We start from the raw sequence: 17,108 nt of genomic DNA on the forward strand, positions 1-17,108 counted from the left end.
TTATTTTTAGACTATTGTACTGTTACTTTCAAAATAAAACTTGACATGATTGTGAAACTGTTGGTAAAACGTACGAAATGCTGATACTTTTCCATCCTTTCTAAGGGAAACCTTTCACCCTTCACTGTGCAAGCCAGACTTAACTTACCAAGCTTGCCAAAGAAAATTAATCTAGAAAATGACAATTAACTAATCTAAAAGCCAGATAGGATAAACAAAACCAAAGACTACTAGTAATAATAATAATAATGATAATAATTTGGCTCCGCTACAGCCCCCATGACCCTCAAAGGTTAAGCGGTATGGATAATGGATGGATGGATGGATGGATGTATGGATGTATGGATGGATGGATGGATGGAGGGATTTTGGTCATGTAGTGCTTTTAACAAATGCTCAAAGACATTTAATATAAGTTAAAAACAATAAAAACACATGGAAAAAATACTTCCTTAACCTCACATAACAAGAAAAGCCAATAAAAGTAAATAACTAGAAATATACAGCACAAATCATTAATCACACATTAAAAGCAGTTCTGAACATGTGTTATGAGTAATGTTTTGAAGGTAACACTCACTGATTAATACAAAATGGCGTTTTCAGGGATAAATCAAGCTGATTTATTACCTCATATAAACTAGAAGGGCACTCAGAGTGTATAGCTCCGCCAAGGACCAACAAATCCCTCATAAAACCACATGGGTTCTTATTTGGATATGAACCAACAAACATAAAAGAAATATCATAAATATCTCGTGTGACTATCTTGCAAAGTTAGAGAAATTGTAAACAAAATTTGAGTGGGTTCTTCCCCCGACCCAAAAAGTTCTTGGGTGAACCACCTGTTGTTTAACCCTACCTGGATATTTTAGCACACGGTTGTTTACTGTACCACATTCATACTGGACTGAAGCCAACACAATGCCAGGAAGCCATTGTGAAAGATGTATTCTTCTTTATGAAACCTGACCCTCAGCATTCAGACTTAAGCAATGGTCTTCCACCACAAGGAACCACAGGGGACACCTGTTCCTGTGCAAGTGCGAAGCCTGTAAACAGCTGAGCACTGTGCGTCTCTAAACACATGAAGTCTGGTTACACTTTCTCACAAAGCCACAACACTGACTTGCTTTGTAGTCGTGGGCACCACCCAGCCCCGGGAGGTAACATGAGGCCCGATCCTGACGACTTGTTCACACTGTGTGGGGAAAGACTACCGGGGCAAGTGTGTCACAGGAGCCTGGGTGCTACAGACGAAGAATGGCACAGATACTAGGACAGTTGGAAAGATGAGCAAAATATTACCAGTGAGAACAGTTGTGTTTGTTCAGGAGAAAAACTTTCACACAAACTGTATCTTTTTTACACACCCAGTGCCCTTTGAACGAGTGCACTGTAATTCACAGTTAATCATCAACCACACGGATAAAACGCAGTTTTAAATACCTAAAGGGATTTGTGATAACATTGAAACCACATGCTTTGTCCACAGAATAACACAAAACATGCACACACATTATTCATCTCCATCAATAGGAGGTAATGATTGGATTGTTTTTCATTTTAGTGACACACACACGCACACACAAACCCAGAAGTGTAGCATATCCACTGGATTAAATTATTTTTTGGAGTTAGTTGAGTCTTATTTTGACTGAACGCACAGTGACACATCCTGGGAGCTCCAGGCGAGACATCCTATCAGATGCAGACGAACGGATTTTGAGAGGCAGTAGTCATGGTGAGGGGCCGAGCGGTGCAGGCAGCCCTTTGATCGGCGGCGGTGTGCATGGCACGCCTAAGGGCCTGGCGGAAGGACCTGAAAAACCAGCTGCCTGAGATTATTACTCTGAGCGAGGAGCAGCGAGTGTACGAGCGTGGAGCCTCCTCCTTTTCCTCCTCAACCTCCTCCTCCTCCTCCTCCTCCTCTTCACATAAACACTCTGATTCCCACAGACACCACACACACATACACAGGTACAGAGGAATCCCTGCTTGTTTTTTGAACCCTTCTGTTTTTTACCTGTGGGACTTCAGCAGCACTTGGGACTTTACATTCCTCCACCGGAGCAGCTCACACACTCCTCTCCTCACTCCCCAGACCTGCTGTGACTGTCGGCCCTCCACCAGTGGACTATGCCCCCTTCAGTCAGCTGAGGGAGGGGGGGGGGGGGGGGGGCGCCACGCTGCTCAGGGTCCCGTCTGGAGAAGGCTTGGGCTGAAATCAAAGAGGAGACGGTTAGGTAAGTCACAAGGTTAATGCCTGCCTATGTGAGTTTCCCTCTACACTTGAGTCACTTTTCAGAGGTGCCTATGAATGTGTGTCACTGCAATGTGGTTGTGTCAGGGTGTGTGTGTGTGTGTGTGTGTGTGTGAGAACGTATGCTCCTCCAGACAACATGGCAGGTGAGTCGCAAGTGAAAGGGAATAGCTCACATTCCAAAGAGCCCGCGGATTAATAAACCTCTTCTTACTGTGTGAACCATGTGGACCGACCCAGATTTAAGTCAATTCCAGATCCCGACAGTATCCGTGTGTGTGTGTGTATCTCTTAATGATAACAGACTGTCTGATGGCGCGGTTGCTCTAATCACCCCTGTCATCAGTAGCCTTGACGTAATAGGAAAATATGACTGCTGTTTGTACAGTGTCACTACTGTAATTCAAAGCTAAACAGTTTATGTTTGTATGTTACATAGACAGAATGATGGTTGTTATAGGCTCTTAGCTCTGTTAAAGCTGATAACTGACAATTGGCAGATTTCTCTCTGTAAGAATAGAAAAATGATTTGTTCTTCTATGTGTTTTACTCATTAAATTAGGCTACAGGGACTCACTGAGCTGCACAAATGCTCAAACATTTGGCTAAAAATACAGTTTGGATCACTGTAAAATGTGTCAGTTTGAGATAGATAAAGTAATAAGTTGTTATTTAAATGCCTCCTTCACTTTAGGCTTTCTGTCTTTCCCAATATTGTGAAATGACGTCTCAGGGACACTTTGAATGAACTTCTTGAAATTTGGCACAAGCAAACAATTTTTAATTGTATATCGCCAAATCATATCATACATTACCTCAAGGCACTTTGAGGTCGGGACTTGAAAAATTATAGAGAAACCCTAAAGTTTCCAGGATGAACTGATTGGATTTTGGTCGTTAAAGAGTCACTGTGCCCACACTAAATCCCCTCTTTGGCCATAACTCAAGAATTCATCAGCTAATTAGGATAAAAAAACAGTCATCACTACACATATTAAATGAGTCTGGACAGACATGGTTGACAGAGGCGTACAACTGCAAAGTGGTAATCCTAGTTTATCATCTAGTTATTAGCATAGATGTTTTCAAGATGGACATGAGACAAAAGCTGTTTTTCCGACATGCACTGAAGTCCACACATTTTCCTTAAAATCTATAAAAACTTGCGTCCAACCTCTTGCATGCACCACCAGACACCACCCCCTCACCTTGACATATTCCCATTGTTGTAAATCTTGTGAATGCGTCTGAACCGGACAATCCCCTGCTCCGTTCTTAGATCTTAAGTGAAAGGCAAAGTCCAAAGAAGGTCCGGACCCAATTTTCTAGACTCTCTATGCAGGTTTAATGATATGATAAGATCTCATTTTAATGAAAAAAGGGATTCCTTTAAAGGTTTTGTAAGCCACCAGATACAGGGTTCATCACAGCCCAACCCTGTCTGAGACGTCTGAATGGACTGCCCACTTTCCCATGAAAAAGAAAATAATCTCCTTCAGTCGTTGGTAAACATGCAGCTTCTTATGTTATCGTTTTAACGCTGATAAGCATTGTTTGAAAATATGAAAGCCTTACAAAGCACATTGCACCACACATACCAGCATACCAACTTTGTTTCTTCTTTTGTATCGCAACAGACGCTTGTCACTCTGTTTTACACCCAACATGTTGCTGACATGAAGAATGGCACGTTTGTCCGTTCTCACCACAGCACTTTTATTTTGTTGCCTTTTCTATAAATATCCATATGTCATCCGTAACCACAGGAGGAACACGTTCTAACCTAAGCTGCTGTGCAAACACACTGTCTCGAACCCTTAATGACAAAGTGGATTTCGTTTTCATTTTAAAAATTCATTCTTTTAACTCCACCAGGGAGTTTTATATCCAGGGGCAAATCCAGGGGTGGGACCAGGGGACACTAGCTCCAGCTGAAATCTGATTGGCCGCTGAAGTACACCTGTCCCATCACTTTTGTCTCCAAATAAAAATCTAGTGAATTCAAATGTGGATTCTTAAGGGTACTGTGAGGCCTTGGTTCAAGGTATGTGCCATTTTAGTTGGAATTGAGTTTAGGTGTTTGATTATTGATAATAGTTGTGCATTGAAATCATCATCAGGATATTTGTAAATCTGTCAGGGGCAATGCAGGATTTACTTTAACCCGACATGTTGAGTTTAGTCCAGGAATCAACACAACTTCTTCCAAAAGTCACTTTCACAGAGACTCAGTTGGGATGTATCACAGTTTTACAACACACGCTTTATTAGTTAATCTCTGATGTCACTCCATCAACAGGCCGATGCATATGGTGCCAAGCACTGTGAGTGCTGCTGCAAATCCCTCAGTGATTGACTGAGGTTGATAAAAGACGTACTTAAATGTCTCTTTAATGTGACATCTGGAAAACAAGTATTAGCGTATGGGATGCAAATACGCAGATATGTGATACAGACTACCTCTCTGCATGCGTGCCTATTCTCCCAGGCAGGGCTGAAGTAATTGTCCCCTCTGTGTCTTATTAACCTGTTTCAAATTGACTGCTCAAATATTGACTCCAAACGTCATTCGGCGAAGGTCCGGCTTTGAACGTGTTTACGAACAGGAGACCGTGTTTTCTGATGTGTGGAGAGAAAAAAACGTGCGGAGGGGGGAAATAGTTGAGCCACTAAACAGCTTTGTCTGGTGTTTCCTCATATAGAGAGAGAAAAAAAAGAGGAAACTAAATTGTTTCTGCTCTCTCGACTCTCTGAACAAACCAATAAATGATTTGTTTACTGAGGGTGGAAGAGAGGATATTGAATCCGCAGTGCAGGTGAAGAGCTGTGTCTCCTAGAACAACAAACCGACGTTATTATAGTGAAGAAGATACAGACATCAGAGAAAAGTAATGAGACTACTTTGAGCTACAAATCCCTTTCCCTCCAAAAAGTAAAGCTAAATTAGAAAATAATAATTTATTCAAATTATAACTTAACCAGAAGATCCAATAGCATATATATAAATATGTATGTATATAATCTAAATAAACATACATGTAAACAAATGAATGATTAAAGAATAAAGTCCCATTTACCACATTAATTCTACTCTGCTAATTGATAGAAACATAGCAACTACACATATATAAAATCTACAATATTCTTCATTTGTACAATACTGCCAATTAATAATCAATATGTCTGACTTCTTGGTCAGTGCTGTTACATTACAATATCAATATCCTGCGTTTAAATCTGCATTTCCCCGATCGATGTTGGTACCAGTTCTTTCTCACCTTTAGAAGTTACTGCCTGCCATTATCAACGAAGCCATCAGGCTTTACTGTCATATTTCAATTTCCCTGGTACTTCTTCCTTCCCTCATTGTGAAAGTAAAGAACGTGACTCCACCGCTTCCTGTATCTAAGTCAATAACTAAAGGTTAATGATGCTACTTTGTTTGGTTAATATGCAAATTAGCTATTGAGTCTGGCGCTACATTTTTAACAAACCACAGAGCGTGTTGTTCTTTTTAAAGCAATTTGTGGAGTGAAATTAAATAAGATGAGACATTGATACACCGCCAGTCCCTCCCTGGTGTGTTTTCTCAGAGGTTAGAGCTTCCATAGAGTAGAGTGGTTCTTTCTTTTGGCTGGTTTAGACGTCAGACTCCATCTTCAACAGTCGTCTTTTGCATGCTGAACCAGCTCTTTGTGTAGATTTGTGCAAGAAAGTATCGATGCCCACCTTTGCTCACCAGCGGAAATATTTTGTACGTAATAATGTAGTTTGCCAGCAAGGTGAGAAGATTCTCTATATTTTAATCTGTGGCATTACAAAATACAAGGTGTGTTAACTGTACTGGGGGTGGGGTAAGGTAAGGGTAACCCGATCCTTAATTGACGTGTACCACACCAAAGCTACGCCTAAATATGAGCTAGAGTCAACTGGATGAATTATCCACTTCTGTCAGAACACGCTGTTCCGTGAGAGTCAACACACCCACCTATCCCTAATATGACGTCTGCCTTTGCCGGGGCTACAGCTACTTACATCTCAAGCATCTCTACAATTTTCTAACCAGAGCATTTATCTATTAAATATTTAATCGAACATTTTACCGCATTGCTCCTGCAGCAGTTTGTTTTGTTTGAACGTGGTAAGGCTTTGAAAACAAATCTCACTCCGATCATGCGCTCACCTGGCTGGCACACACACATAATCCTTGTCAGAATCCTGTTGTGCTGGACAGGACAGTTTTTGTTTGGAGATGAAAGTGATTCAGAGGCATCAGTGCTGCATTGCTGTCATAGCACAATCTCAGGTTGTTGAATTGATACAGTTTCTCCTGTTAAACCTCTACATCTTCATATGAACTAACTGTACATTTGGTACATTTAAGCTGATAACTGTACAGTAAATGAATACACATCACTTCCCACCATATTGTCCGTATTGTGCAGAGCCCTTTAAGCATGACATTGCCCCAGCACGCAGTAACCAAAGCAAGGGTGTTATCAACCTCATACAGATCAGTTGGCCACTTATCAGGAGCTGTCACCTTTGCAAACAGCAAACCTGATATATGTCGGTGCTAATCTCTGTGCTTAATAGTGTGTCAACACAGGGAGAGTTGGTTCTGTAATATTTGCTGTAGAGAAGGAAGCCGGATAAGATGTGCATTACGCATGACGGGCGAGTACTGGCTTTGATTGTCCAGTCAAAATCCATGGATGAGGTTGTAAAAAGGTCCCTTCACAACGAGTCTATAGGTGAAATGTACACCTTTACGCTCCATTAATGGCTGAGTCCATTACATGTTAAACACAATATCGTGATTATCATTGAAAGAGGAGTCTGAAAAAGAAATTTAATCTCATATTATTCTAGTAGAGAGGATATTTAAAAGCATTTAACACAAAGGGAAGCATGATTTTAGAAGAATTATTCAACATTCAAGCAGGTTAGCTAAGCTTAGCATAAATACTTGAAAAAAGGGGGAAACCGCTCTGTTGGAATGAAGCAAAGTCCACTTACTAGCAACAATTAACAGCAATAAGATGGCCGACATGTCTCCTCTTCCTCCCGCTGTGCATAAATGAAGCCAAAATATCGCAAATATGGGGACCGCTATCTTGCGCAGTTTATGTTGTTTGGAGCCAGAGTCAGTATCAGTGTATTATCGAAAAAATAGCACTTGAAAATACATCAAAACTATTTGAAGTGTAGCCATCTGCTAACATGGAGTTCGGGATTGGTGACATGTACTGAAACCAGCCACCAGGGGAGCAATTTAGATGTTCACTTTTGGGGAGGATGGATTCGTCAATGTTGGCCAACTGTCATGTCATACATCTTAAAACTGAACGGATTACCATGAACCTTAGTGGAAGGATGCCTTATGGGTCAGGGAAGAGGACATTCCATTTTGGCATTGCGAGATCAGGTGTTTTTCAACATTTTCACCGTTTTCCCTAAACCATGCAGCTTGATTCATTTTAAGGGGAGCGTTGGGCCTCGGCGGAGGAATGCGCTATTCTAGTTGTAATGTGTTTTAATGCCTAATAACCAAATCAGGCGTCCACCATAAATGCAAAGCCTTTCATTTCTCTGACAGCACCAAGTCTACACCCTGCATGATTCCAGGGTTAGTCACTGAAGCTTTTAAATGAGTAACGAACACGTAGAAGCAAAAAAAGATTATTTCAGTGGTAAATTGTGATTCTAAGTTGAGCAATCAGGTCGTATAATTAAATATAATTATGTGCTTCTGCAATTTATTTAACGTCACGCCACGTGAAAAAGAGGATGAGGAACTCCCATAACTATGCTTGTACAGTTCTGGCACATGAGAAATGGCCGGTGACCTTTTTAGACTCAGTGGAAATCAAAATATAAACACATGTAGACATTGAACACAAAGTGACCGCCTGTATATTCATTTTATGGGAAGTTTGCATGACTTCCTGTCTATTTGCATGCAAGAAGTATCAGTTACAGGGACAGCCCTGACCTACAGCTCTGTACAGGTCGTTTCCTGTTGAATATCAGGGATCCTCCATAACGTGAGAGGAGACCCGCATGACTCATAACGATTGCAACACAGCAGATTAGCTGTAGATCCAGATTACAACATCAGAGAACACGCGCTGCATTGTTCAAGATGGATAATTTCATGAGTCATCCATTAAACATGTTATCAGGCCTTTGACCTGCCTGAACCTGACCGGCTTACCCAGGCCTGGGGAGCGGGAATCCTTCTCCAGGCTCACTCTGTCATGTTGAATACAGCAGCCCACTTCTTCAACCGGCTGTTAGAAGGAGCCAACTTCCCCTTGTGTTACCACCATGTTCTCATAGACTCTGAAATCTTGAAATTTTCACCTGATCTACAACTACTACAAAAGCCACTAACTTCAAACTTTCTGCATAATCACCAGAGTTGAACTTCATGTACAAGTAACACCAGCTGCATAATTCATCTCCTTCTACCTTAGGCCACAAACCTATTAAAAACCCTACCTAGTGTGCAGTATAAACTGTAACGCCAGCTGTAATTGGTCCTGCACATCCACTCTATGGTGGTGATGTCAGTAATGATTATTGTTTCATACATGATCTTCTGGTGAGGCTCCTCATTCATGTGGTTTCTATAGGACCTTAATTATCGGTGCCTCTCCCTCTGCTACGTGTCAGAGTGGTGTCGCACAGCTATGTTTGTCTTCAAATCAATCATTCTCGTTTCCTCATTACCTCATTACCTCCGCCAAGGAGGTTACGTTTTTGTCTGTGTTTGACTGATAATTGGCGGGATTACGCAAATACTACTCTACAGACTACCATGAAACTTGATGGAAACATGCGGAGTGGGTCAGGGAAGAACCCATCAAATCTTGGTGCGGATCTGTATCATATTTTTTGTTTCTTCTTTCTTTTTTTGTTATTACGAGATAGGACGAAGAAAATCTGATTGTTTAATCTGTAATATGATTGCTTGCTCTTGCCTTCGCCAAGGAGGTTATGTTTTCATTACTGTTTGTCTGTCTGTTAGCAGGATTATGAAAAAACTACTCAACCGAAACATTCAAAACATGGTGGAAGGGTGGGGTTAACCTTTGGAGAAGATTTGATCTAGGGGGTGGACCCAGGATTTTTTTTTTCAATTTTCATTTTGTACATTTTTGTGAATTTCTCATGAAATGATACTGAAACCTCTATGGAAAAAAACACAATATTTATGGGACTGATATCTATGAGTATTTGCATTTTGATACAAGTTGATTGAATCAAAGGGGACTGTTGGGCACTATTCTAGTCCTTGATCCTCGTGTTTAACTTGAGTATTTATTTGACTAAAGTGGCTTCTTTCTTTTTTGTCTTTGTAGGTTATTGCTGAAGATGCAAGCCTCAACTGTCTCACCTGTGACCAACACTACTCCACTTTCAAACACCACCGTCACAAAGTCCAAAGAACAAATCCTCATCCAGAGTAAGGATACCCCACATTGCGTTCATGTTTGTGTTTTGTCTTCTTCAGTTGCATATTAATAAGACATCCATATGAGGTGTTTGTAATGTCCACCATCAGAGCCGTATCCTCTCCAGGAACTTTAGTTAAAAAAACATTATATGACAAGCCAAGCCTCTTAAATAACAACCTATTGCATCATGCAGCCTTGCATGGGAGCGGCACTCGTGCATTTAATAAAACATTAAACATAATTTAATGTCCCGCTTGCCTGTGAGTAATCTCGTTGCTAAGCATCGCTCACTTCTTCGGGAGTGTACACAAAATAAGCTGCATCACGTGGAGCCTGAGTGCAAATACAAATTTTAGAAGGGACGAATAAACTAAGCTTCAACTCTTAAATGACTCATTCCTCCTCTTTCTGTGTCTGTCAGGTTCTGGGGCTATGATCGCTATCATCGTCATAGGTATCATCATCATTCTCGCCATTCTACTGATCATCCTGAAGACGTACAACAGGTAAAGCCACATTCCTGTTTGACACCACAATTCCTGCCCTCCCGAGCAGTACAATACCAACCATGCTATTTTTATCGGAGGAACAATCGACAGCTTTTTTGTTATGATCTTTTCATTAGGCTCCATCCGTGAGACCAAACAAAATTAAATAAACATCACCCATTTTGTTAAATCGGTAATCACATCATTATATTGATTTATATATGTTTTGATATGTAACCTTTTAAAAGTAAACAGTCCTCTTCACACCACTCACATGAAAACAGTACCACCAAAGAGGGCTGTTCCACTTTTAGACTGTTTAGTCTGAAAGTTCAGAGAAAAGTCGTAGGCACATGTGGCTGTTTTTGTTTTGTTGTGTTTTTTAAATCATCCTCCAACCCCTCGGATTTATCTCATGACACCTTGGGTTGTATTGACCAGCAAGTTGGACACTTTGGACTCTACTGATCCATGATGTTTCATCCCTCATGTCTCTAAATCTAAAGAAGGCCAAATAAAGTCTAGGAGAAGAACATATGGCAGAAAAAGTTTGAAAGCAGTAACAATCAATATAAAAACATTTCCTGAGCAGATATGAGGGAATTGATTCTTAATTCAAATTAAAGTCCAATATTATACACAAAATTCACTAAAACTATCAAGTCAATAGTAGAATAAACCTTGTCAGTTCATTTATGTGATGAATTTTATTTTGAATTCTAAATTATTATTATTATTATTATTATGAAGCATCTTATTGTGTACTTCTCACAGTTTCAGCTGGTTATATCTACTTTCTATTATGTTTGTATGTGTAAGTCATAACAATTCCTCATATACGACAAGATGACAAGTGTGTTGTGTGTAAAGTTTCAAAGTGAAAAGTCACTAGTAACTATAGCTGTCAATCATTATGTTTCGTAAAATGGAAAAATGCTCGTAAAAAGGTACCTCCTGTCTCTTATTACCGTAGGTGTGACAAATGTAAGTAAATGCGCTCTGTAATGTTTTGCCACTGTAAAGCTGGGGGTCGGGACCCACCAAGCGGTTGTGTCATTAATCTAAGGGGTCACAAAATGATGAATAAGAATAGAGCACAGTAACACGTGTAAATTAAGATTCATATTAGGGCAACACATGCCAAAAGTATTTTAATATATATGGATTATTTTATTCAGTTTTGTTTTACCGTTGTTTTCTTTCCTATTTCATTTTCTTTTCCTTCTTCTAATTTTTCGATGACAGATGTGTTTGGTATCTTTTGTAATTTTTCCACTGAAGTAAAAGGCCTACGAGCAAAATCAGACTAGAAGGCTTTCAAATATTTAAAAACAATGTCCTGCTAGATATGAGCGATGTGAGATCTATTCTAACATGGTCTCATTGTGTCCAGGTGGACCCATGCATCCAGGGTCCTGGGGGGGAGCACCAAACCTCGTCCGAAGATGTCACAGTCCACAGTTCATAGCAGCGTGCCGCTAAGCACCCTGGGAGTCAGCTCTGTGTCGAGCAGCATCCCCAATTCCAACCCGGCCTCAGAGAACAGCTTCCATCTGCCCAGAGCGGAGCTGACCAGCGTGGAGGAGAACCACTTAGAGCAGTTCAGCACCACCAGCGGCTCCACCGTGGTCACCATACACGAAACCCCGTCGTTAGGGAACACATAGCACCATGACTGCACTCTAGTCTCACAACAGGCATTGACTGCTGCGCCGTCCACGTCCGTGACCACACACGGTGCGTGTTGACTGAATCCTGTGGAAACCCAACCCGTGACGTCAGGGTTATCACTGTCAATCTTCACCAACTGAGCCACTGCTGGTCACTACATGGATGTACGTCATGTTGGTGTACAAAAGCACACGCCATGAACAAAATGGTACCAGACACAGACGCAATGGATCATATGAAGGATGTTGCATGAAGAAAGCGTGTTTAGAGTATAGACACCATCAAGTTTCTTACTGTTTGTACTGTTTGTTGATGTTCTAAAACCATGAAGAAAATGTATAGTAAAGGCTGTAATGGCTCGACGATGCTGGTCATAAGTGTGTACATTTCTGCATCAAGGAGAAATCTATATGTTCATGAGTAAATGTAGAATTGGTATAACAGAAAATAAAGACAGTGTGCTGGATGATAATACTTACCAGCCCTTTTCAGGTCATATCTTGATAGAGCAGATTTATATCTATAAACAATATTCCTTGATGAAACTGGTTCACCTGGCATCACACTGTCTTTGTCTTCTGCCCCACAGATTCTCACAGATTAGTTTTACTTTAATGAATCTCTCAAATGTCAATGAAATTTCTTTTTTACTATGTAGAATGAAGAGACCACAGAGAAACAGCTGAACACCCTAATGTGAGTTCTCTTTTTTTCAAAGTTGGCACCAAAGGACTTTGCACTTTATTTTCATTGTTCTCTGTGTTTGTATTGTTTGTGGCTCTTTATTGAAAGAAAAGAGATGAAATAAAAAAATGTCCTGTTTCTAAATGTGGCTGCTTGTAATTTGTGCGGAAGAAAGTGTGACGTAAAGCTGGTGGTGAAGATTAAAAGGACGTAAGTAAGAACAGCAGAGGAAAGAAAAGAAAAAAGAGAGGAAAATAAAAGGAAATGTGTATTTGAATAAGTTATTATAGTAATAGTTATTAGTATTGTTGTTATTGTTGTTTAAATTAATATTTATTTTTCCTGGTACCCTTTCGTCCTCGTACTTTGAAAAGTTGCGAGGCTGCATTCAAGACAACTAGACGTGTTGTAAAATGTTACATTTCTAAACGAACTCTTTAGTAAAAGAAGTTCTTTAACTTCATTCAATTGAATTTATTATTTGTATAACATCAGATATAATATTACCTATATATTATATTATATGGATATAATTGAGGGCATTCATTTTTTTAACGAACATTGATGTTTAATCACAAACACGGAGCGCTCTTGAACGCGACTCCACAGCGGCTGTTTACATCAAGATGGTGACTGTGGGTGAGTGAAGCTAACAAGCTAATTCATCCTCATATTCACTGTTCTCTTTAAACCACGTGTGTGTTCTGATTTAGACCAGTTTCCTCTTCATTACCAGGCTTAGTAACGCAAAACAAACCCAACAGCGGCTGACACTATGCTAAGGAAGAAAATAATTCATGCTAAGGAAGTTAGCTTACTCTGGCGAACGTCTGTAGCCCAGATGCTAACCGCAATGTGTTTTACCATAGACTGTATTTACTATTAGCCCCCACGGCTAAGCTAATGTTAAACAGGTATTACAGACTACTAGCAGACATCACTAGCAGGTGATATTAGTGGTGACTGAGGTGTGTTCCCTTGCAGTGGAGCTGCTCAGTCTCCTGTTGGTGTCGGTGCTGTGGGGCTGCACCAACCCCTTCCTGAAGAGAGGCTCCGCGGGGATAGAGGATGTGAGCGGCTCCAGCAGAACGAGCCAGCTGCTGGCTGAGGTCAAGTTTCTGTTCCTCAACACAAAGGTAAAAGCTGACAGCAGTTCACATTTCAATCAGATAGATAGATACTTAATGGGTCCAGAATCAACAGGTGCTTTACAATTATGGCAAAGGAACACGAGCATGGAGAAAATATAAGATGTACATTGCTAGAAATAACAGATCTAAAAAGAGGCAGATACAGCAAAAGGCAGAAATGTTAAATGGTCTGTATTAATATAGCGCTTTTCTCAGACTGATGACCAGTTAAAGCTCTGTACAGAACAGTTTTACAGTCACCTATTCACACAAGCATGGACAAATGTTTCTAGATCTTTTTGTGGATAAACAAGACTTTAATTTAGCTGTGGTTCTCAGCTGGTAAAATCTACCTGTCACATGTGTGATATCATTGCTTTTCCTTATATTTGGATTAATTTCACTCTCTCTGCCTTCTCCATCAGTACCTGGTCCCTTTCCTCCTGAACCAGTGTGGCTCTTTGGTCTACTACTATACACTCTCCACCGCAGGTGAGCCAGACACTGGTCTCCTCTGTTACAGGCCCTTCTTTCTAACTGCAGACATTTTGACATGTCACAGTAGCAGAAAAACATTTGTAAATGATGACATTAATTATAGGGACAGAGATATTGTTAATGTTATCATGAACACCTGTCAAAATGTCTAATGTGAAAAAGAGACCTGCACTGAAAACTGTAGGGTTCACTCAGCAGATATTTAAACATGTCCTGGCCTGAGAAACATGGGTCTAGAGAATATCATCAATGATAGCACAATTTCATTAAATTGTATTTACAATAAATCTTTCCCAATGAAAGAATGCACGTAAACGTAGAGCCATTGATTAATGTTATTAACAACATCTGCACTTTTCCAGCCATGACACATAAATTAGTACGTTTACATGGACAGTGTCATAATGTCATACTGGAGTTTTCACAGTATTTTGCGAAAACATCGACATACAAAAGTTACCAACTGCTTGATGACACATGCGTGAGTTGTAGCTCTTCAAAATTATGAACAGAATATTCTTTTAGCAATTAATCTAAACACCATAATCTGAGTATTGTCTTATTCAGAATAAGGCCAATAGGTGGAATATTAGTGTACATGTAAATTCCTTCACTGTCACAAGGAATCGCTACATTCAAGTTGTATGATACGTGGATAGTAGAGACGGAAAAGATTCTCATGCTGATTGTGTCAGGATTTAATTACTGTGCATTAACAGTATAAAAGCATATCCTTTAAATTACGGTTTAATTACATTGAACTATAGTTGTTTCTGTGCATATATATATATATATATATATATATTTTCATGCAGTTCCTTATTACTAAATTAGATATATTGGGAAAAAAATCTGTTTAACAGCAATATTGATCACTTTGAGTTGAAATACTTTTGTTAGCAAAATGTTGTATCTAATATTCTCCCACTCTTTATCCAGAGTTATCTTTCGTTGTCCCTGTGGCCAACTCTCTCACATTCCTTTGCACTCTGCTCACCGGCAAGTTACTGGGTGAAGAGTTTGGAGGCAAACGTAAGTCTGAAATGTCGCTGATACTCATACACAAGCTTGTTTTCCTGTATCGGGCCAGTCACACACGGCCAGTGATGTTGATTCCTATGAAGGTCAGATCTAGGAATTAAGACGCTCCAAGACACAAACTCTGGAAAATGTCTGGAGCAATCAACTCAAACATTTGCATACAGCCCATTTGGAAAATATCAGGCACATGTTCGTAGTTCAGAGCATGTGTGAAAGCAGCTTTACTGCCCTGGTTTTGTTATAACTTCTCTTTTTTAACTTTTATGTTCTGTGTATCCTCCCCCTCCCCTCGCTCTGCAGAGGCTGTTGCCGGGATGTTTCTCACCATGGCTGGAATCACTCTGTGTGTGATAAGTTCCATCGAGGACAAAGACACAGGGCAGCAGAATATAACCCAGTCTGTGCACTGACGGAGATCGGAATTGGAGCAAATTCTTGCGTAACTTCAAATGTTTCCTCGGCAGGAAGTAAAGAAGGCGTTAGACGCTAGAGCAGGACTGAAGGGGCCAATTTAGATTCAGAAAACGTCTCCTCGGAGCAACAGTTGTGCTGAATTGTGCCTAAATGAACTCAGCGTGAGCTTCAGGAGACCTGGTCAGAGCCTCTCACGGAGTTGGAAGGGGAAGTGAGTTCATGTGGAGTTCACCCCGGAGCTAGGTTAGATTTATGGTGCTCACATAGAGATCGGTGGTTGGTGGTTGTTAACTTTTACTCGTAGGCACCCTGCTGCCCCGCCATGGGACTGGCATCTGCATAAAAATAGAGAACAAATTCAAATAAAGCTGGTGTTTAAAATGGACCAAAGAGATGTCATCTCCTGGTCTAACTGGGACATTAACTGCTTAGCAGGAGGATAATGCAGTTTTGTACTGTGTATATATGATTTAATACTGAGGTAGAGGTACCACTGTTACTGTCTCAAGTCCTTTGTGAAGCAGTAATAAAGCACAACTAAGTACTGTGAGTGTGAGTGACCATGTTTTCTCTTTCAACAGTATTCAGAAATAATTCACATGTATCTTAATGTTTTTATTTTCACAGTATTTTTAAATTGACACAGCACTGTACAGATGACTTTATTGCATCTATTCAGCTTGTCATGTAGTTGAAATTATAAAAACAAATGTTAGCAAAACATAATTTGTCATGTTTATTCTTCACATATCAGACACAGTTAAGACTTCAAACGTCACAAATATTGTCTCTTATGTACACATTGTAAATTAATGCCATCTACTCACATCTACGTCAGAATTGTCCCTGTAAAACAGTGTGGTCACAATATCACTTACACTTTACAATGTAATGCAATCAAATGCAAATCCCTGTAACAAATACAACCCACGTGAAGCTTATGGTGTTAAGTTTTTTATTAGCCATGCTAGTAGTGTGGCTCTGGGGATGACAGTTTAATTTGCATTGAAATGTCTCAACAAGTGTTGGATGAATTGCTTTGTCAACTTTTATCCAAAACCATCACAAGGTCAAAATTTCAGTTTCAACACTTTGGTTTATGTTACATCTTCCTCAGCTGTTTACTGCCAGTCAGGAAGTGTTAGCATGCTAACACACTAAACTAGGCCAGTGAAAGCACTGTCACAAGGAGCATGCTAACATGGTGATGTTAGCATTTAACACCACTGTGCCTGGGTACAGCTTGAAAGAGGTGCTAGCATGGCTGTAGTTCTAAAACAAAAATCTAAATACTCTTTTTCTCAAAGATGGTTTCTATCATTATAGGTTTGTTCGAGTGCTCGTTGTTTTTTGGTAAGTTTGGTTTTAAATAGTTATTTGATGCTTTCAAAACAACGTGACTGACAGCTGGTTGAGTTGGACCTTTGCCATCTCTATCCTCCAATCACAACTGCAC

General features: G+C 40.1%; 2 protein-coding genes across 3 annotated transcripts; both read left to right on the plus strand.

The window, feature by feature from the left end:
- Window positions 1–1,773: 1,773 nt before the first annotated feature.
- On the plus strand, window positions 1,774–12,690 carry ncmap (non-compact myelin associated protein). Its single transcript, XM_034577077.1, has 4 exons — window positions 1,774–2,246; window positions 9,631–9,734; window positions 10,148–10,232; window positions 11,608–12,690. The coding sequence occupies exons 2-4, from the start codon at window positions 9,644–9,646 to the stop codon at window positions 11,879–11,881; spliced, it is 450 nt and encodes a 149-aa protein (XP_034432968.1). The 5' UTR covers window positions 1,774–2,246; window positions 9,631–9,643; the 3' UTR covers window positions 11,882–12,690.
- A 429-nt stretch (window positions 12,691–13,119) lies between these two features.
- tmem234 (transmembrane protein 234) lies at window positions 13,120–16,378 on the plus strand. Of its 2 annotated transcripts, none has more exons than XM_034576936.1 (5): window positions 13,120–13,208; window positions 13,554–13,705; window positions 14,125–14,191; window positions 15,137–15,229; window positions 15,539–16,378. In XM_034576936.1, the coding sequence occupies exons 1-5, from the start codon at window positions 13,196–13,198 to the stop codon at window positions 15,646–15,648; spliced, it is 435 nt and encodes a 144-aa protein (XP_034432827.1). In that variant the 5' UTR covers window positions 13,120–13,195; the 3' UTR covers window positions 15,649–16,378. The 2 variants fall into 2 exon arrangements, with proteins under 2 accessions (XP_034432827.1, XP_034432825.1); XM_034576934.1 differs by lacking the exon at window positions 15,539–16,378 and adding an exon at window positions 15,324–15,467 and having other exon boundaries at window positions 15,137–15,292.
- The last annotated feature ends 730 nt before the right edge of the window (window positions 16,379–17,108 follow it).

Source organism: Hippoglossus hippoglossus, chromosome 22 (genome assembly GCF_009819705.1).
Source record: "Hippoglossus hippoglossus isolate fHipHip1 chromosome 22, fHipHip1.pri, whole genome shotgun sequence".
Lineage (NCBI taxonomy): Eukaryota > Metazoa > Chordata > Actinopteri > Pleuronectiformes > Pleuronectidae > Hippoglossus > Hippoglossus hippoglossus.

Coding starts and splice junctions, on each gene's coding strand:
- ncmap (XM_034577077.1), top strand. CDS start 9,644: ATGCAAGCCTCAACTGTCTCACCTGTGACCAACACTACTCCACTTTCA. Junction 9,735..10,147: donor AGAACAAATCCTCATCCAGA/GTAAGGATACCC, acceptor TGTGTCTGTCAG/GTTCTGGGGCTATGATCGCT. Junction 10,233..11,607: donor ATCCTGAAGACGTACAACAG/GTAAAGCCACAT, acceptor CATTGTGTCCAG/GTGGACCCATGCATCCAGGG.
- tmem234 (XM_034576934.1), top strand. Junction 13,706..14,124: donor TTCTGTTCCTCAACACAAAG/GTAAAAGCTGAC, acceptor CTTCTCCATCAG/TACCTGGTCCCTTTCCTCCT. Junction 15,293..15,323: donor CCTGTATCGGGCCAGTCACA/CACGGCCAGTGA, acceptor TCCTATGAAGGT/CAGATCTAGGAATTAAGACG.